Below are 25,790 nucleotides of genomic sequence, written 5' to 3'. Positions count from 1 at the left end.
TAAACATACCAATTTTAGTGCTTGTATCCACATCTGAAAGACTATTACAGTTATCTGCTGCACTACAATGGCTGTGGCAAAATGGGAAATTTTTAGATTTTACACATGGTGGCTTTAATATAACATAGGAACTTAGAACAAACCACATGTACATGGTGAGGAAACAAAATAAAAGATGAGACAACATAAATTCATTGAGTGATGTCAATTCAGTAACACAAAAATAGCTTTTATTTGATTAAATTAAGAAACACATGAAGTGATCTTTCAAGCGTGCTAATAGAAACACATCCAGGATTTAACAGTCTTTTCAACCTGGAGTGATAAACTAATATTTTCCAATTGGGTTGAGAATTTTTGAGGAGAAAAAGCTGCACAGCACAACCACGAGAATTTATTCAAGTACACTTTATCAATTTACAGTGTTTATCACAACTGATGTGATAAAAACAAACTGGGCTATTAAAATGTGGATACATTAAAACATCTGACCTTAAAGGCAAAAACCAAGGATACAACTAAGACTGAACAGGAAACGAAAGATTTTCCACTTCACACAAAGTCTTATTTGTATCACCTCACTTGGTGGATGAGCCTACTGCTCAGGAGGATCCAAACTCTCAGGTAAATTCAAGCTTTAAGGATCAATGAGCACAATTCTACAAGAGGATGCTCCAAAATCACAACCACAACATGCTCTGCATTTTGTTGTGGACGACTTAAAAGCCTTCACGACCACACGCGTGCACATGTGGGAATGCATGTCAGACTATACGTGGTTGATTTTTGCTACTGTTTTGTTTGCACATGAAGATGCCAGAGAAAGGGGGGAAATGTTGGTTCCAACTGTTGGGATTTTGGTCTTTCCACTGTGAGTGTGACATTCCTCCATTAGAGTCAGGGGTTCACTGGCTGGATGGACAGCAGGCTACCGAATCTGAAGTGCTGGATCACAGGGAACTTCTCCAAACACTGGAAATGGGACAAGAAAAAAGAAGGGACTTTTTACTAAACACTCGAAAGATGACTGAGGCCTTTGTTTGTTTCAAAATTTGCTGAATTTATCATGTCATCTTAAGAAAACATATACAGGTTATAGAAGCTCTACTCATAGAGCTAGTTGGTGAACTATTGTAGCGGGCAAGCTAACCGCTAAGGTTACGTCCACACTACTAAAGATCTCCATCCAGACAAGCGTTTTAGCTCTATATCAGATATAATCTCTGTCCACACTAACACATCTGAAAACACACACATACATGACCATTCACGTACACTGAGCATGTGCGAGCCGGTGTAAAAGGGAAGCAGATTGTCTACTCTGCAGCTGATTAGTTACAGAAAATACAACAAATAAGGAACAACAAAGACAGTTGGATTATTAAAAATACAAAATGTAGGTGAACAACAGCTGCTAGCAAAAATAACAAGGTCAGTAACAATATTCAACAACAATTCATTACCATGTTGTATTCACCACTGGTAGTCGAGGCTGATGAGAGCCAATCAGGAGCGACCATGGGTGTTTACATCACTGTTTCCAAAGGCCTCGGTTTCTGTCGTCCAGATACAACACAACCCTAGAGTTTTCTAACTGAATCGGGTCCAGCAAAGTTTCTGTTTAAGGTGCTTTTTGATTTTTCTGTTGTAATTGTAGATAATTAAAGAGTTTCACTGTCAATTGACTTGCTAACTGTCAGCTGGCCGGCACCTTGGCTTGGTCACTAATGGGACAGTTCACAGACGTATTTGTACCATCGACTCCTGTCTTATGTGGAACAGTTTATACTCTGACAGAGGAGGTTAAATAAATGTGGATGGTACAACAAGCTAATAGCTACGATAGTTTCCTGTTTTCCACACTCTCGGGCTCTGTGTTCTGAGATGCACATTGTCTTTATCTTACCCGTGCAAGCGCATCCATTGAATGTGGCAATTGAAACAATTTTCATCACATTTTATGTATAAAACCAGATGCAAAAATATGAGTGCTTTTGAGTGATTGTGACTGTCCAAAAGTGCGCCCCTTATATATTAATCATATTGAGTCAACAAAGACATGCAAAAGTAAAATTAACTATACTGAGGTTAATTTCATAAAACTAAAGAAAGACAAAAATTAGCTTTGAGTTGTAGTTGAACCCAGCGTCTGAGGATTTCCCTCTAAATTCTGACTTAAATCTCAGAACTGATCACACCAACCCACAGCATTTACCATCATTAGAGACATTTAGGTTTACTCACTTCCTGTTTAACCTCCACATAAAATGGTTTAGATTATCTAGATATGCCATTGGATTGTTTCCCAACTGCCTGATTTTCTGGTAGCTCTGGGTTAGTCCAATGGGTTTCTTGACCCACTGGACTAACTCTGGTGCGTACTGTGTTATCATAATTGAAGGAAATGTTAGCAAAGTTGTATTAAACTGACATTAACTAAAGAATGTTTTTTATTTCAGCGTTTCTTGGCCATTTGGATTATTCACTGTCAAATTCTTCATATTCAGATCATACAGCAAAACAGAGCACAGACCAAAATAAAACACCTTGAACCTCGAGTTACAATGAAGCCCAAACCCACAGCGTTAACCTTGAGTGTTGAAGTTAACTCATCCCACTGGCCTTTCACTTTGAACATGTTCAAGATGGCCGTTGTCCAGCCCAGAGAAGGCCCTTTGTGTGTACTGACACAGACCCAGTTTTGGGGAGCAGGGGTGGGGGTTTTGGGTGTCTGGGTTGGGGGCTGGGAGACTGTGTTGGAGGAACACCGTGGAATTAAACACTTGTGCACAGTCTGTGTGTGGTGACACTGGTCATGTTCGTCTGGGCTGATCTGGGGTGGAGGAACGTCTGAGAACTTTTGAAATTTAATCAATGTTAAATCTGTGAAACCATCAGAGGGTTAGTGATCACAGATAAACTCATAAAAACAAGCATTTAAAAGCTTTTATAGTTTATCATTCATAGATTAATTAATGGTGCTGAATAAAGTTTATACCTCCATTTATTAAATCTTTTGTGCTCCCTACCATAAATGGCTTCACTATGTTACATATGCTTTTAATTACTGTTCACCATTTCTCAAGAACACCACATTGTTCAAATGGTATGTCTGTTGATATTGTCGTGTGTGTATTTTTCTTATTGTCAAAAAATCCCAAGGAAACATCCTCTGAACAAGTATTATGTGTGTATCCAAACACTGGTATATTTCATAGAGCTCAATTGTTGTTCTGTCGACACCATGAACACACACATTGTGGTTCCTTTTGATGTAGTCCGACATACACAGTCCTGCTGCACCAAGTACTACAGCACCAAATATGAATGAATCCACCACTGAAAATAGTCCCCAACAAATGCACCATTTCCTCCTGTCTGACTGATGTTTGCTGAAAACTACAGTGAGCAGCTGTTTTAGGAAGTGATTAAGGCTTTTTAAAAATTAAACTATATTTTTGTGAGCCGTTTCTAAAGATAGGAGACATTGACAAAACGAAATGGACATTAAACAATAGCTGACAATACTATATCACTGATGAAAAAAAGAGGTCACTGAAGCTGAGTTTAAAAATAAAACATGTCAGGAAATCTCTCCATATTTTTGTTGATGAAAAGGGGAGATGTAATTACAGGCCTTTCTTTCATTGGATGGCTGCGCTGCACATTTCTCTTCCCGCCGGCCTGAATCTTCTTCCCGGTGACTGAACACCAGCAGGTCACCCATGAACGCTTTGCCAACAGTGCCAGCTTGAACCTGGCTTCTGTGTGCCTTTGACACTATGGCTGTGGGATACATACGGTGACGGGAAGCGAACACGACGGCAACAGCAGGATTTGGCTGAAGTAAACGTGTTGGACCCGCTTCAAATATAATGAGAAAATTCCAGTGTGAAAACCACAAACCTGAAGAGACACCACAGAAACTTGTGTAATCTAATGTTAAGATGTTGAATAATGTTATATTTCTTTTAAAGCCATATTAATTATATTAGTCTTTCACAACAACAGGACATTGCTACGTGAAAGTCAGTAGCCCAGCTAGCTAAGTTGTCTAACCTCTTATTTAAGTTTGTTTATTTTGGAGCATTAAACATGCTAATACATGAACAACCTAACTGCAATACAACTTTGATAGTTAGTTTTTGTTGAGTGTAGTCTATTGTATTATTAAAATGCACAGCATATTCTGGAGAAGATGGTTTTGGGCTTGAATAAAGTCTGTTGGCCTGTAGCCGACTGTCGAGTTTTTAGCTTGTGTTGTATGCAGACAGGTTCCAAACGTTTTATTCACAAATGGATTTAAAAAGGGACTGCACAGCTTATTATAAAGACTGACTGAGTATAACACAGTTTAGTACCATGTTACCACGAGGCCTACAAGATTACACAATAAAATCAACAGCTTTAGGCTGCATCCACACTGCTACGTTTTTCTATGGTTACTCCTGCCGTCCACACTACTCTGGAGTTTTTGAACGCCCGAAATTGAGACTTTTGGAACGCTGCCCGTTTTAGTTTGAAAACTCTGGGATTGTGTTGTAGCTCGACAGGCTAATATGAAGACCTTTGGAAAACATGAGGTAGAAAACCATGGTATGATAGTACTGACGCAGATCGTGTCTGACACGGAGCAAAAACGTCATTTGGATTTAGATTGTCTTTGTTTTAAAATGAAAACCAGGCACAGTCCTGACAAAACGGACATTATATGGGTCAGATTTATCGCAGGTCCGGGGTCCGGGTCTGGACTGAGACTCCATCCTACCTGGACCTATAACCTATAAATTATTGAGAACTATTACATTTTGACCGAGTGTTTCTAGCCTGAACGGCACTGACTGGTCACATGATTCTACTCAGCCAATCACTGTGACTAGAGTCAGTGAGTAAGATACACCGACACATAGGGATGATGAGACGAGAAACAATAGTCAGTGGAATCAGTGGGGAAGGTGGGGGAGTGGGAGAGAAGAGGGAAAGAACAGGAAGCGTTAAAGCTGTTCAACTGTTAAGACGTGTTGAGACTGTTTATTATAAAAATGATTAAGATGATAAATGGAGTTCACAAAGAAGAAAACTCAAGCTAAAATTAAGCACTTTACTTTAAGATGCTCATTTTTCAAAAGCTCTGTTCTGTACTGATTATAGCTCTTATCTTCCTTGAAATGAGAAAAGAACATTTAATTATTATTAGAGTGCTTATTATTTATACTACCTCCAGGTTTGTAAAGTATGGTGGTAGAAGAATTTAAGATTCACATTGTAGATGAGAGGTGGGGGGGCTGCTCTTTATGTAAAGTATGGAGAAGATAGACTGTACAATACATAACAAGTCTATTTAGCTACCATTGTTTCACTGAGCATGTTTGTCATTTCACACATTCAGTTCCACACAGGCGACCGGACCCCAGAATCAACTCTGTCTCAGACAAACAGTGGATTCTCCTCTCTAGGTCTCACACAACTCTCTGCCCCAAACCCTGTGTGGGGCCAGGAAAAGGGAGAGAGGAATGCAAGTCTGCTGATGGTTGCTCCAGGCTCAGAGGAAGGTCGGGACAGAGAGAGGGGAGGATTTAATGAAGGGAATGGCAAAGGAGGAGGGGGGTGAGGGGGAGGGAGTGTGTGCGTGTGTGTGGGAGGGGGAGGGGGGGGGGGGGTTGCAGACAGCTTGGCCCCTCAGCTCTTTGGGAAGACTCACAGGCCGCTCTGGAAAACACAGGATGTGGCCATGCAGGCGGGGAAAGAACAGGCTTAGACATCCCCCCAACCCCACCCCTAACCGCTCTCACTCAAACACACACACACACACACACACACACGCACACACACACACACACACACACACGCACACACACACACACACACACACACGCACACACACACACACACACACACACGCACACACACACACACACACACACACAATTCCATTCTCTCCTTTCTTCTCTTAACCCCTTCCTGACTCTCTCCTCTACAACTCAAAGAGCGAGTCAGAGCATTTTGCTCTCACTAGTTTAGTGCTTTCTCATTAATACTTTAATGTTCTATTCAATTATCTAATTTCCATGTCACTGCTATGTTATCATTTTAATAATCAATTTATTTATTAGGTAAACCTATATAAAACTAATGTGGTATCATAGAACAGGCCTGCACTAACTCCTCCTTCATGATTATTATCTTCAATTTTTTACTGAATCTGTTTTAAGACGGAGTCAATTTATTTTAATGGTCATTTTGGAGGCTGTGATTTGTTGAACTGTACTGGGTGATTCTGTGAGGTGTTCCTAATACTCTGTCAGTCTTAATTCATATACATGGGGTGGGACAAAATATTAGGAACACCTCCCAGTAATGCCCGGTACAAGTTATAGTGCATCAGTGATTCCTCAGTCTGAAATCACTTATTTTGACACAACTGCTATGATCGGTGGGTTTGCTTGTGTGCGGGACTTTAAATTCAAACAGTGCTTTGATGGCCGGGCCTTAGCCCATGGGGCCCGGCCGGGCCCAGCCCAAACCGGCTACATGGGTTCGTCTCCCAGTGGGCCCACCACCTGCAGGAAGAGTCAGCGGAGTCCGGGCAATGTGGATTGGGCAGCAGACCAAGGCGGGGGCCTTGGCGGTCCGATCCTCGGTTATGGAAACTGGTTTTTGGAACATGGAACGTCACCTCTCTGGCGGGGAAGGAGCGGGAGCTTGTGGAAGAGGTTGAACGGTACCGGCTAGATATAGTCGGCCTCACCTCAATACATAGCGTCGGCTCCGGAACCCAAGTCCTTGAGAGGGGCTGGTCTTTCCTCTTTGCTGGAGTTGCTCCGGGGGAGAGGCGGAGGGCCGGGGTGGGCTTTTTGGTGGCCCCCAGGCTCTCTGCCTGTATGTTGGGGTTCACCCCGGTGGACAAAAGGGTTGCGTCCCTGTGCCTCCGGGTCGGGGATCGGGTTCTGACTGTTGTCGGTGCCTATGCACCGAACGGCAGTTCAGACTACCCGCCCTTCTTGGAGTCCTTGGGACAGGTGCTGGAAAGTGCCCCGAAAGGGGACCCCATTGTCCTATTGGGAGACTTCAACGCTCACGTGGGCAATGACAGAGTGACCTGGAGGGGTGTGGTGAGGAGGAACGGCCTGTCCGATCTGAACCCGAGCGGCGTTCAGTTATTGGACTTCTGTGCTAGTCACAGTTTGGCCATAACTAACACCATGTTCAAACATAAGGACGTCCATAGGTCCACATGGCACCAGGACACCCTAGGTCGCCGGTCTATGATCGACTTTGTAGTCGTATCATCAGACCTGCGGCCGTATGTTTTGGACACTCGGGTGAAGAGAGGAGCAAAGTTGTCAACTGACCACCACCTGGTGGTGAGCTGGATCAGATGGCGGGGGAAGAAGCTGCGCAGACCTGGCAGGCCCAAACAGGTTGTGAGGGTCTGCTGGGAAAGCCTGGCAGAAGAACCCGTCAAGATGATTTTCAACGCACGCCTCCAGCAGAGTTTCGATCGCGTCCCGAGGGCGGTGGGGGACATTGAGTCCGAATGGGCCTTGTTCCGCTCTGCCGTTGTTGAGGTGACTGTTGCAAGCTGCGGCCGCAGGGTAGCTGGGGCCAGTCGTGGCGGTAACCCCCGTACCAGCTGGTGGACACCAGAGGTGGGGGAAGCCGTCAGACTGAAGAAGGAGGCCTACACGGTGTGGTTGGCCTGTGGGTCTCCAGAATCAGCTGACTGGTACTGGCGGGCCAAGCGGAGCGCAGCCGCGGCAGTTGCTGAGGCAAAAACTCGGGCGTGGGAGGAGTTCAGTGAGACTATGGAGAAAGACTATCGATCAGCTCCAAAAAGATTCTGGCCAACCGTCCGGCGCCTCAGGGGAGGAAGGCGGCAACTTGCTCACACTGTTTACAGTGGGGGCGGGGAGCTGCTGACGTCAACTGAGGATATAGTCAGACGATGGAAGGAATACTTTGAGGAGCTCCTCAATCTCACCAACACGTATTCCGTGGAGGAAACAGAGTCAAGAGAACTGGGGATGGATGGTCTAATCTCCGGGGCAGAAGACGCTGAGGTAGTGAAACAACTGTGCGGTGGCGGAGCCCCGGGGGTTGATGAGATCCGCCCTGGGTATCTCAAGGCTCTGGATGTTGTAGGGCTGTCTTGGTTGACACGCCTCTGCAACATTGCGTGGACATCGGGGGCAGTGCCTCTGGAGTGGCAAACCGGGGTGGTGGCCCCCATCTTTAAGAGGGGTGACCAGAGGGTGTGTTCCAACTACCGGGGAATTACACTCCTCAGCCTCCCTGGTAAGGTCTATGCCAGGGTACTGGAAAAGAGGGTCTGATCGGTAGTCGAACCTCAGATCGAGGAGGAGCAATGTGGTTTTCGTCCTGGGCGTGGAACTGTTGACCAGCTCTTTACCCTCGCTAGGATGCTGGAGTGAGCATGGGAGTTTGCCAATCCAGTCCACATGTGTTTTGTGGATTTGGAGAAGGCTTACAACCGTGTCCCCAGGGGCTCCCTGTGGGGGGTGCTCCGGGAGTATGGGGTGGATGGCCCCTTGTTAGCGGCCATTAAGTCCCTGTACCAAAGGAGTGTGAGTCTGGTTCGCGTAGCCGGCAGTAAGTCGGACCTGTTCCCGGTGAGGGTTGGACTCCGTCAGGGCTGCCCTTTGTCATCGGTTCTGTTCATAACTTTTATGGACAGAATTTCTAGGCGCAGCCGAGTGGAGGGGTTTGGGTTTGGTGGCGGGAGGATCTCGTCTCTGCTTTTTGCGGATGATGTGGTCCTCTTAGCTTCATCGAGCATCGACCTTCAGCTCTCGCTTGGGCGGTTCTCAGCCGAGTGTGAAGCGGCTGGGATGAAGATCAGCACCTCCGAGTCTGAGGCCATGGTTCTCAGCCGGAAACGGGTGGATTGCCCGCTCCGGGTCCGGGGGGAGGTCCTACCTCAGGTGGAGGAGTTTAAGTATCTTGGGATCCTGTTCACGAGTGAGGGTAGGATGGAACGGGAGATCGAAAGGCGGATTGGGGCGGCGTCAGCAGTGATGTGGGCGTTGAATCAGTCCGTTGTGGGGAAGAGGGAGCTAAGCTGGAAGGCGAAGCTCTCGATTTACCGGTTGATCTACGTTCCAACCCTCACCTATGGTCATGAGCTTTGGGTAATGACCGAAAGAACGAGATCACGAATACAAGCGGCCGAAATGAGTTTCCTCCGCAGGGTGGCCGGGCTCAGCCTTAGAGATAGGGTGAGGAGCTCGGTCATCCAGGAGGGACTCGGAGTAGAACCGCTGCTCCTCCATGTCAAGAGGAGCCAGTTGAGGTGGTTCGGGCATCTGGTGAGGATGCCTCCCGGACGCCTCCCTGGGGAGGTGTTTCGGGCATGTCCCACCGGGAGGAGGCCTCGGGGCCGACCAAGGACACGCTGGAGGGATTATATCTCTCGGCTGGCCTTGGAACGCCTCGGGATTCTCCCGGAAGAGCTGGTGGAAGTAGCTGGGGAGAGGGCTGTCTGGACCTCTTTGCTGAGGCTGCTGCCCCCGCGACCCGGATCCGGATGAGCGGGAGGAGGAGACAACGATGATGACGACGACGATGACGACAGTGCTTTGATGTAGATTTAAAAATTTGCACCATTAAGCAGTAGCAAGTGAGAGCACAAACGATTTAGATTTCTTTTCTTTGTATGTATGCAGTTCAGATTTTGTGCTTTTTCAATCTGAGCTGAAGAATTTATGATCTTCGGTTTATGGTAAACTGATACTTTAAAACATGCATGTACCAAACTATTTAATGGGCTGATTAATCAATGAAAAACTGGACTGATAGGTGAGAATGAGAGAGGGGGAAGAAGAAGGCGTACCTCGGCCTTGTACATTCTGATCAGGCCCTGGTTGACTTTGGACCAGGAAGGAACAGCGCTGATGTTCCACAGCTGGTTGGAGTGTTCAGCAAACGGACCCGTCTTCATCTACGGAACAGAGACAGAGTAATGAAGCCAAGGTGAAAGAGAAATTCCCTATCAGCAGGCATCATTTTGTGACGTGAGCCTTAAGTCACAAAATGTCTCAACTTGCAAGTTTAAATGAGTTTTAACATTTTTAGTCATCTTGAAACCATCATTTAAGTGATACATCCAAAATCAGTCCCTAGCTGGCCTGAAAAGTAGCTTTAAATAGTTTTTATTTTCTTCATCGATGAAACTTTGGCCGGCCTGAGTTTTCTCAGTTACAATGGATTCCAATGATGACCGATTTTCATGGCAGATGAGAGTAAGGCTACATCCACACTAGCATTAAAATAAAGAATTTAATGGAACAACAGCTGCTAGCAAGAACACCAAGGTCAGTAACACTTGTAATTCATTATCATGTTGTATTCACGACTGGTAGTTGAGGTGGATGAGCGACCATGGGTGTCTACTTCATGGTTTCCAAATGTCTCCATATTTGGCCATCCAGACTACAACACAACCCCAGAGTTTTCAAAGTAAAATGGGGTCAGCAGCGTTTCCAAAAATCTCAGTTTTCGGTGCTTGAAAACTCTGGAGTAGTGTGGACAGCAGGAGTAAAGTAGGAAAAGAGATGAGTTTTATAACGAAAACGTAGCCTATGTTTGAAATTCTGGGGAGATTTGTGGAGATCTGAGACCTTAAAGCTGGTATAATCAATATTTTTGTATTAATAACGATAATCAACCCACAGAGAATTGTCACGTCTTAGCTCTATGAAGCTTTTATAGCATCTTTCAGCTCATTGTTTTGGTTTTGTAGTCTACAAGATGCAGAAAAGTGACTGATTGCATTTTTACACTAATTACAATACATTACTTACAGTACTATAATAAAGACCATGCAGAACAAAAGGCTGATTGTTGCTCCTGCAGTCACCTGAGTAACGATAATACATTCTAACATACAGACAGACGACTCACAGTAAACCAATGCAGAAAAACAATATGCAGACAAGTACTGTAACAAGTTTGACTGACAAAAACAAATGTATGGATTTATAAATGTATGAATGAAGTGAGGACTTCAGACTGTTTTCCCACCATTTTCTCCCAAGAGGCTGAGGAACCCAAACCCAGACCCTGGGGCATCAATCTAACAACCTCTCCTTTTTCCATCCCCCCATCCCCTAAGCCCCCTCCCTCTAGCCCCCTCCCATCCCCCCAAACCCCCCACTCTCCCACACACACACTGCTCCAGACACTTTCCAGGGCCTCACATGAGAACACATGGGGGAAGGGCATGGAAGAGGGAGGAAAGGGGGGTGGAGACAGCCTGTATTCCCTGGAGGAAGGAGTGATTCACAGCAGCATGTGGTGAAGGAAGTGACTCATGTTTAAGACGACGCACACACACATACACACACACACACGCACACTAGAGCCTTGTGTGTGAATAAAAAAAGAACATGAGTTTGAAGTATCCATGTGTGTGAATGGGAGGAAAATACTTGGCTGTACATGCTTACAGGCTTAAAGGCAAAGCAACACACAGGCTTCCGGTCACAACAAGTTTCTGACCCGACCAAGACTAAGCTGTGACATGTTGTCTATTTAAATATATTAGCGGTTTAGAGTCAGTGTGCAGGTTAAAGCCTGGTCACAGCAGCATTTTAAAAACAGAAAAACTGGTGATTTCAATTCATTCCAATAGAAACACTATGATCAGAGGATCCCTGAGGATCTGCGGTGCACTGACCCACAGAAGTCCTCTGCACTGAACAGTGTTAACCTTTGAGAGGACAAAAAGCTGTAGAGTCCAAAATAGAAGAAGCTATCGTAGCTTATTAGCTGTGCTGCAACATTCACTTTAATGTAATCCTCCTCTTTTCAAGTCAAAACTATTCCAATAGTTTGCAGTTAAGAGACATTAGTTGAAGGTAGCAATGCCTTTTGATTAAGTTTTGTGAACTTATTGTCTCGTTAGTGAGAGAGGTGACAAGTTTGTCACATGACCGTTAGCATGCTCATGAGTTCGGAGAACTTTATTTGTTCCCTCCAGGAACTTTTTATTGAGCTAAATGGTATGCAGCGATGATGTTTAGCGGGGAGCGGCACAGTGAACACAACAGTTCAGATGAACAGAGAGAATCTCCAGACACTGTCATGACTCACTAGCACTGTTGAGTTAGCAGCTAGGCTGCCACCTACAGCATTTTTCTTTTCTTTAGAACAAAATGAACAAATTAACCAGCTCAACTTTCACATGTCCACACAGCACCATCTGTTATTGGTCAGCGGTGTCATCAGATGGATGTGTTTGACCCCAACACCACCTTGTTCTTTAAAATGGGTGAGTGAGTTAGCTTGATTTAATTTTTTTTTACGATTTGACGAGTCTGGATTTTTCAGTTCTTCAAAGCTGGATTAAAGTGATACTTCAGGTTATATGATGTGGGGTTGTTTGAGGCACTAATCTATAATCAGTGTACTACCTGCAGAAGATCTGTATCAGTGCCCTCTCAGTTTAAAAGAAGCAGCAGGAGCACCGGCACAGACGCTGAGAGATGTGTTGCTGTGGAAGGGGCCATCCACAAAAATCTGTTTGAGCCACTTAAAAAAAATAATTAGTAATATCAGATTAAGTGTTGCTTTACACACATTGTATTACTCTGCAGGTCAGCTGTTTGTGTCAGGAAGATTAAAGTGAAGTGTAAGTTTACTCAAATTTACCTGGAGCTGTTGTCGTAGCAACAAATCCTTAAGCTAAAACCTGCAAATGGTATAGACTTATTCACAGTTAGCTGGATCATGATCAGTGTTTTCAGGGTGAATCCCCCATTGTTTACTAATGTCCATGTACAAATGACTCATCTGTAGACTGAGAAATCATTCCAATCTGTTGGTGTAAGTATCTTAAGATCACAAGAGAGTTAAATATATATAGTACTATAACAGAGAATTTAAACCTGAAACCAGTTTATAAGCTACAGGTAAATGATCTACTTCAGTCTAACGATTAACTCACTCCTAAGCGTGTTCACATATGAGCTCCAGACAATGTTTGGAGAACCACGCATGCAGCCACAACTGGAGATTGTTTGTGTGAGACGTGTTCTCACCTACTGGACATACTTTGGTTTAGGCGAGGGGTAGTGACTGAGTGGAGCAAGCAGGAGGCAGGATAGAAACATCACCAACACGCCCCAACACGCCCACTTGCTCGCTGTGAACTCTCTGGACAATGACTTGCTCTGTTCACACATCGGCTCATTTGGACATTACATGGACTTTATACCAGGGAGCTGGCAGTCCAAACAGCTTGTTGTCAATCACTCCAGACCTCCAAACACACCTCTCTCTGAGGCCTAAAATTTGTTAATTATGGAATTATTTTGACATTACAAGCAGATAATAACACCTTAATGAGTTGTGGAATGTGAAAAAACACAATTGACTTAGTATTTCATTAGAGAAGTTGGTGTTTTTTGAAAAGGAGTCTATTGGAGTCAGAGATTTTTCTGGAGCCAGCCCCTAGTGGCCCTTGGTGGTATTGCACTTTAAGACACTTCCCCCGTTGGCTTCACTTTTCAGAGCCAGAGTCTATGTCCATTTTTATGTACAGTCTATGATAATATACATTTAAAGAACTCCAGCATGGCTATACTCAGTAAAGGTGCCATGCAACAATAGCACTGTAACTGTACATCACAGTGAAAGCAACTGCTATCTCAGTACTGTAATGGTGTCCACACTGATATCTGCTGATATCAAAGTTACTGCTTCCTATTGGCTGCAAGCCTACAATGTTTTCTGGAAGAACATGCAAACTCACATTTCATTTACACTTCATGATAAAATTATATCAATAATATACATCTAATTATTGATGTACAATTGACAAAGTCCCATTATTCATAATGACTATTTTCATAATGACACCATCTACCTCTATTATTGTGATGTAAAGGATCAGACAATTTGGTGTTTGTAAGTTTGGTGAGAAGACAAAGCTGGGCCTGTTCTTGAGGAAAGTGAGGACAGTGAGAGCAGCAGCCATAAGGACAAGGTAGTTGTGGAGTGGAAGACAGGAACAATTAGCATCAGGAAGACAGTAAGGACAGGCATGAGGAGAATGAGCAGCCAGGCAAAGCAGCAGCAATGTGCTGAAAAGCAAGGCCGGTGTAAAAATGACAACAGCACTGGGCAAACAGGAGTGAAGTGCAGGAAATGTTAAGGGCCTGGTTGAGTTTCATGAGTCACACATGCATATCAGCAGGAAAATGAAATGTTCATAGATAATTAGGTCTTTGCTCATTAATTATTATTTTTTTTACATTGGGAAATCATGAAAAAATATAAACCCTAATGGGACGTAGTCTTCTATAAATGACAGCCCCCCATAAAATGCTTATTTAGGCCTAGATACACTTAGAAGTTTCCAATTAATATTCTTACATTTCACTTGGACTTTATTTTTTTATTTTAACTATCGATTAATCTGTCAATTTCCAGAGCCCAGAATGACATCTTCAAATATCTTGTTATTTATTCTGTTTAATTTAATATAAAACAGACAAAAGCAAATCCTCATTGGAGAAGCTGCAACCAGAGAATGTTTGGTTGGAAAAATTACCCTAAATGACTAATTGATTATCAGAATATTTGCTGATTTACTTCCTGTCGCTTGACTAACCACTGCAGCTTGAAAACAGTCACACCAAAGATGAAGAAAAAAAAAAAAGGCAGAGAAACGTCACAAAAAACAAAAACCATGAGGAACGGCTGTGGAGAACCATGGACCCCCTTCTTGACACAACAGCAGCATCCTTTCATGAGTGCGAGGAGGAGGGAGAGGTCAAGCATCAGGAAGAGGAGGAGGAGGAAAGAGAGGGAAGTAGTGGTGTGTCTCAGTGGGAAGGAGGAAAAGGATGTAGCTGCTCCACCAAAGCCCTCCCACACTTCCTTTCCCTCCTTTTCCGCCAATAACCAAAAACAAAGTGCAGGGTTCCTGCTTGGGCATTCATACCCACAGAATCCATCTTCCTCTTTCCCATCTTCCTTTTCCTGAACAGAACTCCTCTCAGTTTTCATGCATCACTTTAATCCAACAGTATATGACACATATGTTAAATAAAGAGATCGGTGACATGTTAAAGGAAAAACTGAATAAATAAGTGGAGAAACATATCGAATGCAGATACTTCCACACAGGGGCACTGAATGGTACAATTAGGCAGTTAACATCCCATCATGCCCCGTGATAGGTATAAAACACTGAGCAGGCCCAGCTGATTCACATTTTGTACCAAGAGGAAAAGATCCAAGTGACTCTAAAACAGGGTTTATTGTTGGGGCACAGAGCAGGAGCTTCAGTCAAAGGTTACATCCACACTACTACGTTTTAGTTTTTAAATGCATCACTTTTGTTACACTTACTCCTGGTGTCCACGTGAATCTGAAGTTTTTGAGCACCTAAAACAGAGACTTTCAGAATCGTTGCTGGATTTAGTTTGGAACCTAAACTTGTGCTGTAGTCTGGACAGACAAAAATGGAGACTTTTGGAAACGATGGCGTTGCTTTCCTCATTCATATTATTTTCAGCAAGTAACAAACTGCAGAGTAGATAGTCTGCTTCCTGTTAACACCAGCTCGCGCATGCTCTGTGTGCGTGAGTGGTCATGTGATATGTATATATGTTTTCAGGTGTTATAGTCTGGACGGTGTCAGATCTGTTATGGAGCTAAAACAGTCGTCTGGACTGAGATAGCTTTCAGTTTAAAATGAAAATGTAGTAGTGTGGACATGGCCAAAGACTGCTCAACTGGCAGTGACTAAAGTGACACCTGCATTTAGACCAATGGGAAAGACGTCAGTAAACAGGGTCAGACATTTCATGACCATGATGCTTGTGCATGTGCGATATGTAAATATACTGTTTGGTACCTTCAATAACCATTATAATAATCTTGAAAAATTATGTATTATTAGAAATGTCATATCCATAAATCTAAATTTAGCAATTCTAAGCCTTTATTTATGTTTTTTTTTTTTTTTTTAAATAAGACCAAACAGTACATTAAAACTATACTTAACTCAAAAAATAAGAAAGCAGCAAAACCACTGATTTGTTCTCTATTTAATATTTTTATTTAGATCAATCCCTCTGGCTCTAATATTGTTTTGCATGTATGAATGATTTCTCTGTTATATGAGACATCTATTTTCACAAGTTCCTCTTAAGCTTTCTGCCCTGCAGCCATACAAGTGGAATACCTAAAATAGGCACAACCAGTGATAATGTTGTATTGTGAATTAGAAAAAAGGAAGTGTTTTTTTAATGTTTTAACTGATTTCTTCATAAATACTACTAATACATTGGAAAAAAAAAACAGAGAAATATTACTGTAGCAGTTTAGACCCCGTGCCTTCAGTTAGTATGCTGCATAGTAACTACCAGCAGGTTTGTAAAGTGTATATGCAGTGCCCATGTTGGACATATGATAAGACAAAGATTGCACATGTACCAGATACAGGTGAATATGTATGGGTTCAAATTAGGGTCAAAAAGATTTTAGCTTGTAAAGTGATGTTCACAATAATTCAATAAATCAACTCTGTAAACCTGTAAAATAAATCTGCAGTTTGTTCATGTGTAGACACAATGGTTTATATTTGTATAAAAAAAGACTGTGAATAAAATGATGGGTGTGATGTGATCACATGATGTCAGTGGGAGGACACTGGGCCTCATTCACCAATATCTTCTTAAGTATTTTCCAAAGTTCTTTCTTAAGTCATTTCTTTTACACTGGTAAGTAAACAGCTGTTAATGCTAATGTTAGCTATGTAGCAATAGCAAAATGTACAAATACTGTAGCTCCTTTGAGCATTATTGTTTTACAGCCACGCTGCAGAGCTTCAGTTAACTTCACGATGCTTTGAGAGGCACCTCTAAAGATGCTTTCACACCCTGTTTGGTTCTGTTTGTTTGAACCAGTGTGATAGGAAATCCTGGTCAGGATCAATAACCTGAATTCAGAACAACTATAAAATCAATGGGCCTCATTCACCAATATCTTCTTAAGTTCTTATTTTCTTAAATTCTTTCTTAAGTTGTTCTTAAGAAAGTCCTTAAGAAAACTCTACGTCAGATTCATGAACGTGTTCTTAAACCACAGAATTGTGCACACCTGTGTTCTTAGATTGATGAATGCCACTCTCATCGTAAATTGAAAGTGTGCGCCAGGTAAACACCCGAAAATGCCCTTAAAAGGGCGTGAGACTGAAGGGTCGTGTGCAGACACAGACAGAAGTCATAAAGAGTTACCATAAGGGAAAGTTGAGAAAATGCCAAAATGAAAATCCAAAGACAAAGCACCGGAATCAAAACGTAAAAGGAACTCTAGTAGTTCTGAAGTGGAGGGACTGCTGCAGGAAGTCAGATGCAAACGAGGGGTTTAGTGTTAATGTAGCATTCATTTATTTTAAAGACCATAATGCTTTGTAAAATAACAAGTTATTTTTTAAAAAATATTATAAATGACAAAAATATTATTGTAATTTAAATAATACAATATTATGTAGAACAGAAGAAAATGCAATAACCACTTATTTTGCCCAAACATGTCAGCACTCAAATGTGCATAAGAATACTCGAGTGTGCGAAGATTCTGTTCTCACCTAAGAACAAATTGCAAATAAGAAAACATTGGTGAATGTCAGAATCTTCATAAAAAGTGGGTTTGATGAAGAAATTTCTTCTTAGGAATGGTTGGTGAATGAGGTCCTTTGTGATCATCTGTCTACTGATACAAAGCAGAAAACTGTGTGTAAAACTCAAAGCTCCCACACAGTGTCTGACACTGAAGTTATAAGTATAAATTTTGACCCAGTTTTTACACCTGAATCTGATTGGACAATGACAATCCAATCACAAAGTAGCGTCCAATCAGAGGGCAGGTGCTTCCATTAGCTTCATCTCCACAGTGTTGTAAATTTTCAAGATGGTCGACGGCGCGGGCTCTTCCGTTATCCAGGTGGGTTTTATTATATTTGATGATGCTGTAGAAAATGATGGTAAACATGTAATGTTCTGTCTAAGTATGCAAACCCACCTGCATCACAGAAGAGCCCAAACTTTTGTCCATCTTCATTTTCTTCAGCCTCACCACTGATATCACAGATTTTATTTACAGTCTCATTTTTTACACATGTACAAACGTGAATTTCTCCTGCAGATTTATTTAAAAGTTTATTTACAACTACAAACTTTGGAATGATTTGTGAACATCACTTTACAAGCTCAAAATCTTTCTGACCCTAATTTGAGCCCATATAGTTGTGTACAATCTGATGTTTAAAGAAACACAAAAGCAGATAGAAATATAAAAACAGTGATGGGTGTAAATGTGTGAGTTGTGCTTCATTGTCCCACCTCATTAATGAACTTGATGCACTCCAGAAACATATAGTCTTGTTGATGCTCATTCACCACCCTCTCATCGATGAAGTGGCGAGGCTCCAGTGTTGGGTGATCTGAAGGGAGATTAAGGTGTAAGTGCAAATGTTCACCACCAGGTGTCTCCATTCACCTTCCCAATACATGAGCTCAGACTCACTGAGTCTAGCACTGCAGAGATGCAGGGATTTTTACATTTCTCCATGTCACATGGTTTCAGATCTGAACCTTTCACCACTGTATAGGTTTACAGTTCTACAGCAGAGTCCTGTTATCAGTACAGTACAGATGTTTTAGTTCTTATTCATGGCTACTTCTGCTTCTCACTAACAGAACAAACAGAAAATATAACATTTAAAATGTCCTGCTTTGATAATTCTGTGAACCTAAAGTCATAGTTGTAGATAAAACAATGTATTGGACAAATTGATATTCTGACCTGATGATGACACTGGATGAAAAGTTAAGGGATCACCAAAGTTCTCCTGATCTGTGAGTTGTAAGTAATGTATAGCCTATATTTATGCAGGATCATTCGGTAACCATAGTAACACATAAAATATGTACATCATTGCGAGTGCAGTGAGTTAAACCAGAGGCGACTAACTCTGTCTCTGCCCATTTTAATTTCCCAATAAAAAGTGAGCGAAAGTAGTCATGTGTCTGTCCCTGAAATATTATGGTACAAAATCTATCTTGTCTGTCGGTTCTTCACTGTTGTACTCTATAAAGTATGATAATGATCATGAGGACCAGTTACATACAGTAACATACAGTTTAACTACAGACCTGTATTTGTGCTGTAAAGGTTTTGTTTTGTTTCTACATGAATATAACCCAATAAAAATTAAGCAATTATTTGAAGTTGACCTCTCATACTTCTTTTTTTATTCATTATATATATATATATATATATATAAAATATATAGTCATTCAAAGAGAACTCGGACATGACACATTCCCTTGTTTTCTATAAAAACATAGACAAATCAATTCAGCTTACATTAATTATGATATTACATAAGTTATAATACTCAGATATGATCATGACAAATGGTGAATCTGATGTGAGTCTATCACTTACATTGTTTATGTGGGAAAGGAGTCATCACTCTTTATTTTTTCATACATGAAAAAGATTAGGAGTGGTGCTTCTCACCTAACAAAACCATCTTTGAGCAAACTCATTAACCAGGCAACAGCCATGAGTTTGTTTTGCTGACTCACAGAACTGATTACATTACAGCTGAGTAAATCTGCTGGTGACAGTTTTCTATGAATCCATCCCCGCTGTCACTGTCACTTGTTGCAGTTTGAGACTCTGCTGGCTCTTATACAGATACAGACACTTCTGTCATGCTTCATATTTTTACTGACCTGCTGCAGCAAGGCTCTTACCTATAAACTGGGCGCTGCCCCATATGAAGGGCAGAAACTGGAAGTCATCCAGTCCCCACACACCTTGGCTTCCAGCTGGCTCCATTCTGTAGGTCCTCTGCAGCTTCCTCATCACTGAGAGATACCTGACACACACACGCACACGCACACGCACGTAAGACTCTGCTCTATTTCTATGTCAGTGATCAAATTTGTGCAATTTTGGGGCTTTGACCAACTGAACTCCTTTGTACCAAAGGTCAGATTTCCTCAAGTTATATCCCATCCATTGAAGCATACATTTAAATGGCAGGTGATCTTATCTACTCATCAGAGGCTGGTTGAAGTAACTCAACTTGCAGCCAGAGTTCACCTGATATAAATAAGACTGTTCCTCACGTTTCCAGCAGATCATTGCTAAGTCGAATTGTAATAGTAGAAAAATGGCATCAGAACTAAGTGAAAGTGTCAGAAGTCAAATAGTTATTCTAAGCAAAGAGGCTTTTTCTCAGCATCAGATCATGACTAGACTGAAGGTTTCTAAGGTGCAGTGCATGGACTCTAAAACGCTCTACAGAAACTGGATCAGTTGTATCTGAAGCACAATCAGACAGAGCTGAAGTGACCACATCACCAGAAGGTTAACACATCAGACTCTTAGATCACAGAGAGATTGAAAAACAACTTCATCACAGATACAGAATTTGCTGAAACTGGCAAAGATACTTGTGTTGTGCTTTGAACTGGGTGTAAGATAGGGCCCTGTAAGTATTAAATGACACATACTGTATGTTTTAGTGTTGACGATTAACACTATGAAAGAGTGATTAACTAAAGGTGAGTTTCATTTGATTCTACATGGGATTAGTGTTTTAACTCCCACACTTAAGAGTTTAAACTCCTAAAAAAGTTTAAAAGAAAATGTGCAGTAAAATTTATAACATCATTAAATCAGAAAAGATTATTCCCTCAATTGAGTGACAATTTCTTCTTTAATCTTTGTCACATTGTTCATTGTGGACCATAAACCAATAACCACCATCACAAAAGGCAGAGGCCTTACCCATTACGCCACAGCCAAATATATAATCACATGACAATGCACTTATATAAACTGTGCTTATTTAATGCCTTATGGCACCAAAACCAGGTGAATTTTGGTGTTCCACACCCCTCTCTGCTCTGACAGACCCCGTGCAGTGGACGGGTCTGCTTTACAGCTCTGTGTTTGTGCTTGAAAATGACAAGAACAGGGGGCGGGCAGTGCGTGCCTTTTGAGGAGGGTTTTAGGCTGCTCACCTATTCAGAAGTTAGAAATGGTAGTGGTATGTAGCAAGAGAAAAACTTACAAATAGCTCCTTTAAATTGTTCTCATTTTTGAGGACTCTGTGTAGTAGATAAATTTCCCACTCAGAATTCAGATACATGGCAGCGGGTAATGATGATGATTTCCACACAGCCCAAGAGTCTGCTGCTGTGAGGCTGAAACGCTGATTGTAAAGAAAACCAAAGTATTGGACAAACTTAGCCTTTGACCTAATGATGGTATAACATTAAAAGTCCGCACAAAAGTGGTGGAGCAACCGATCAACACGAATCACATTATCTGTATAGTGCTACTTACCATGAACAAGTCCACAGTAGCAAAAGCTCACCTGTTAAAAACCTTGAATACAATAGCCAGCTGATCGTCTACCCTGAGAGCTCCAACCTTACAGAGGCAGCAGAGGAAAGCAGCAAAAGCAGCTTCATGACCTAAGAAGACAAATACACAGAAAACATCTTCAAACATCAACATAATCTGTGTGCACATCATTTCCACTCCAAGTCTTTTAGGTAGATGTTAAGCCTTTTTCCTCAGCTGTTGCCTTTGTAAAGATCTGAAAGAAGCTACTCTGTACTAAAATATTGAAGTTGCAGTGTGTTACTGCACCTCCCAGTGGTCAAACATATCATAGTATCTGTGTTTTGTGTCTGTAGATCAGGAACTGGATTCCGATTTGAGGAACCGCTATTGAACCCCATCCCTGACAGAGGCTTACAGCCAAATTTTTCAGTGGTCCATCAACTCAAACTCAAAGAATTTTGAGGGACTTCACTTGTTCATTTCCATTTTGTACAATTTTATATTTTGCGTTTCATTCCATGTTGCACTTCTTACTTGACTACAGTCATTCCACAGCTTTAGTTACTAGTTACTTTGCAGAATAAGATAAACATATCACAAGTGTTTAAAATACATTTTTAAAAAGGTTCAAAGATTTGTGTTTGGTTTCATAGAACAAAAAAAGTAAAAGAGTCAAATGATCCAATTTCTGATTTAACTGAGTGTTTTGTATAAAACTATAGAGATGGACTGAAATAAAACATGGACACACAACACTGTTACCTGTTCCATAGTCTATCCTGGTGGAGTTCCCCACAGACTCTTTCAGATAGACAGCTATCTCTGGAACTGCTGCACATTTGTCAGCAGGGACCACTGTTGACACCAAGGCCTCTGCTTCCTATTCACACACACACACGCACACGCACATCACTTTCTACATACAGAGCATGTGGTTGCATGCATGATTGGCCATGTTCACACCTGCATTAACATGTCTCTCAGGTGATCAGCTCTTAGTACGTTGTGGTTCACACCTGGTATTAAAATCTACCTCCACGTGTCTTGAGTGACCACTTGTGATCAGATCTCACTTCCCTGCTTTAAACACATACATAATTTCCATTTGCAAAGCCCAAACAACTTGTTGTTTTTAACAGGTGAAAGGCAGCGATGCACTTCCTGTGCTTAGAGTACTGAAGAGCTGTCCACTTGTGATCAGATCACCTAACATGCATGTTAAACACAGGAGTGAACAGGAACAATGTGTGAGAAAGTGAACATGTGTACTTACCTGGTCTAGTTTGACGTACCAGGTTCTGTAGGCCTTATTACCAAAGCGTGACGGCTGATCAACAGGAGGAGTCTCATTTATCCATCGGTCAAGAGTCCCCAAGAGATCTAGTAACCTCTCCACTGTCTGTCACACAAGACACCAGGGACTGTAGCAACATGTAACTGACCTTTACACAAATAAACATCATCATAACTACCATGTTAGTTATGATGAGCATAAAGAGAAATAAAGACAAAACAAAGCAGCACATGTAGCTGAGGGGCAGGTATAATCAGACGTTAAATTATAAGACATTACCATAATATAACATGTTTACAATTATTATATTTATATTTTATTACAGTCTCCCTAGGACTGTATTTGTATTGCATCATTAATATCAGATACACAAATACTACACCAGATATAAACCCTTTGAAAAATACACACACACATATACATACACACACACACAATATTATTTTAATTTGTACGTCTCTATAACTGTTTATTGTTTTTGTTGTCATTTACATGTCTGTCCATTACATGTACCCTTCATGTCAAACTTGTTTTTATTATGCAGAGTAAGTAATAAAGAACAACTCTCACAGTGAAAGATTTCCTTCACTATTTTCAATATAAATTTGTGAATGTATGAAGCTATCCTCAAACCCCCAAACAAGATTTTAAAAGCTCATGATAAAAGATACAACATACCTCAGACACTTTATATTCACATGTGAGCTTCTTTCCTTTCACACCTTCATTCAGTGTTAGAATGAAGCCCATGTAATCAGCGTATGCCTGGAAGAAGGAGAGATGTGCTTAAAACTGTAATGTATCAGGATGTGTGGTGAGATGAACCACTACTACAAATAAAACCAGTATTATTATATTAATACAAATATTTTTTACAAAACTGATATTGTTCACATTGAGGCAAATGCACTGAAAAGGAATAAAGTAAAATAATCCAAATGATATTCAGTGTAATAAACAATGTTCCACTGTGGTAGATCACTAAGAACTTAATAACTTCTAGGTTTTAATTATAATTTGATCTCAAATCTGCAAACCATAAATTACATAGTTTTAGGAAACAATGATATTTAAGTTAAGTCTTTGTGGAATTTGGAACTTTTTGTACACAACATGGCAAGTCAGACAAAACCTTTAGGACAGACATAACATTCACAGGCAGGAACCTACTTGAGATCGTTTCCACTTGCCCATGTCAGGCACCATGCTGATTTCTTTCTTGGGCACCATGAAGGTGACTTCAGGTGCTTCATCCTCAGGAGTGGATCCTAACAAAGGATTTAACACTATTCAGAGATGTTTCCAGTTGGAAAGTAGATATTAAGTTTTCCAAATACAGTGGAAACTGGATCACAGGTACAGTGATCAAAAGGATCAAAAAGCTTGGGAGAAAATCATTCCAATACAAATGAAGTTTAAATAATTTGTAGTCAGTACAAAACTTTTTTAGGCTAATAGCCAGTACAGTTATTTAAGTAATTTGAAAGCGTTTGAAACAGCTGTACTGTATTTTTTAATAGTTGATACAATTTAGCAAATAGTTACTGTCTGTTTCAATACATTACATTCATGTAATAAATACACAAATGTCAATTACATGGTTATCAGCATGAGAAATAAGGAAATAGAAAAAAAGTGATTATAACAATCATCCACTCATCAAGTGGTTTCCAGTGTAAGTGAATTCAGTATTTACTAGATCTACTGTTTTGTTTTTATTTTATGCACTCTTATTTTCTGACTACATACTTATAAATAATGTAACGTGGAGTATAAAAGGATTGAGTATGCTTTTGAGTTGCATTATGGGAAATGTAGGACTCAGAATTTATGCACCTTGACGCAAAGTAGGAACTGAAATTCAGGGGATCTCAGCATAGGTGCTGCTTCAATTTGAACAAATATTTAAATTTGTCTCTTGTGACTCGACCAACACTATGAAAGTGAAATTAAATTGTGGGAGTAGCCGAATGTTCAGCTTGACCGACATGAACACTTAGCTAAATTCGTCCTATCAGCGTTTGAGTATGGTTGGTTTGAGTTTGTAAAGCGCATGAATGTCATCATTTCTCTGTTTAACTTTTAAATAAAGTTTGTCCTGATTATGTTCCTAATAAATGAGTAAAAGGCAGCGGTGCATCCTGGAACCTATCTCCTGTAAACACTCTACGTGCTAGCTAACCTGCCACACAGTTAAACAAGCACCTAATGGTTTTACAGGAAGTTGACAACAACTGCTAACAAAACAGCACTTGAGTTCAAGTTGGTATACAAATAGATGACATGGACAAAGATGACTAACCTATATAAAATGTACATGGTAGCTTTGCCTGAGAACAGCGACGATATGCTCTCCAGGCTTCTCTAACGTAAATTTAATTCGTTAAATGCCCCGTGTAGTAAATGGTGCACCTGCTAACGATATTAGCTTTTAACATAACAGAGCACAAGCGAATCAGAGCTATCCAGTGCTGAGTACAAACATTCAGCTGCGCTTTACCTGACTGCTGCTCGGTTTCCGCCATGGCGATGCTTGACAACGTTCTTCGTGGGTTTTAGGCAGATTTAAAGCAGACATGACTCCTTACTGCCAACTGTTGACCGAAAATTAAACGACAGCTTGGGTTCTTCTATGTTGCTTATTAAACACAAACATATTTTCACCCTCTGCCGCTTTTTTCTGTGGATGCCTATTAACACAATAATAATTGAATAAAAGTCATGGATTTTCCGTACTTAATTCAGAAAAACAGCATGATCTTATTCTTCAAATTGTATTTTTTTAAAGAAAACTTTATACTTAAAAAATCCTGTTTTTCTAAATTAACAAGATCATTATCTCAGATTTCTAAGGAAAGTTTTTCTTTAAAAAATTATGAGATATGTCATTTAATTTAGATATAAACTATGCCGTTAATTGAGAAAAACAAGTGAATGCATTACGCGTCATTAGTATCCGTTATTAAAGTGTATGTAAATATCCTCTGGGCACACCCACCCTTTCTTTATGGCAATCAGACACCCGGCGTTCACTGCTGAGTAACTTTACCCAGTCAATGTGTTCAGAAGCTGTGCTGTGCAGAGTTGCTTCGAG

The 25,790-nt window shown here is 41.2% G+C and overlaps 1 protein-coding gene across 2 annotated transcripts; it reads right to left on the bottom strand.

Moving 5' to 3' along the window:
* On the bottom strand, positions 1 to 25,785 carry ptpa (protein phosphatase 2 phosphatase activator). Of its 2 annotated transcripts, XM_022744430.1 has the most exons (11): positions 25,695 to 25,785; positions 25,197 to 25,386; positions 23,867 to 23,964; positions 23,375 to 23,461; positions 22,676 to 22,801; positions 22,165 to 22,282; positions 21,431 to 21,530; positions 19,797 to 19,921; positions 18,375 to 18,475; positions 9,851 to 9,958; positions 1 to 972 (listed from the first exon to the last, which is right to left on the bottom strand). In XM_022744430.1, the coding sequence occupies exons 2-11, from the start codon at positions 25,219 to 25,221 to the stop codon at positions 898 to 900; spliced, it is 963 nt and encodes a 320-aa protein (XP_022600151.1). In that variant the 5' UTR covers positions 25,222 to 25,386; positions 25,695 to 25,785; the 3' UTR covers positions 1 to 897. The 2 variants fall into 2 exon arrangements, with proteins under 2 accessions (XP_022600151.1, XP_022600152.1); XM_022744431.1 differs by lacking the exon at positions 25,197 to 25,386 and having other exon boundaries at positions 25,695 to 25,783.
* Between the last annotated feature and the right edge of the window lie 5 nt (positions 25,786 to 25,790).

Source organism: Seriola dumerili, unplaced genomic scaffold, assembly GCF_002260705.1.
Source record: "Seriola dumerili isolate Sdu_G_001 unplaced genomic scaffold, Sdu_1.0 BDQW01000081.1, whole genome shotgun sequence".
Taxonomy (NCBI): domain Eukaryota; kingdom Metazoa; phylum Chordata; class Actinopteri; order Carangiformes; family Carangidae; genus Seriola; species Seriola dumerili.
The sequence above is the reverse complement of the archived record's forward strand: the minus strand, read 5'-3'. Positions and strand labels throughout refer to the sequence as shown.

What these genes read in the sequence shown, in the direction of transcription:
- ptpa (XM_022744430.1), bottom strand. Translation starts at nt 25,221, where the DNA reads ATGGCGGAAACCGAGCAGCAGTCAG. An exon ending in GGGCAGCGCCCAGTTTATAG is followed by an intron (nt 18,476 to 19,796) that starts GTAAGAGCCTTG and finishes ATCTCCCTTCAG; the next exon opens with ATCACCCAACACTGGAGCCT. An exon ending in GCATCAAGTTCATTAATGAG is followed by an intron (nt 9,959 to 18,374) that starts GTGGGACAATGA and finishes TCTGTTCCGTAG; the next exon opens with ATGAAGACGGGTCCGTTTGC.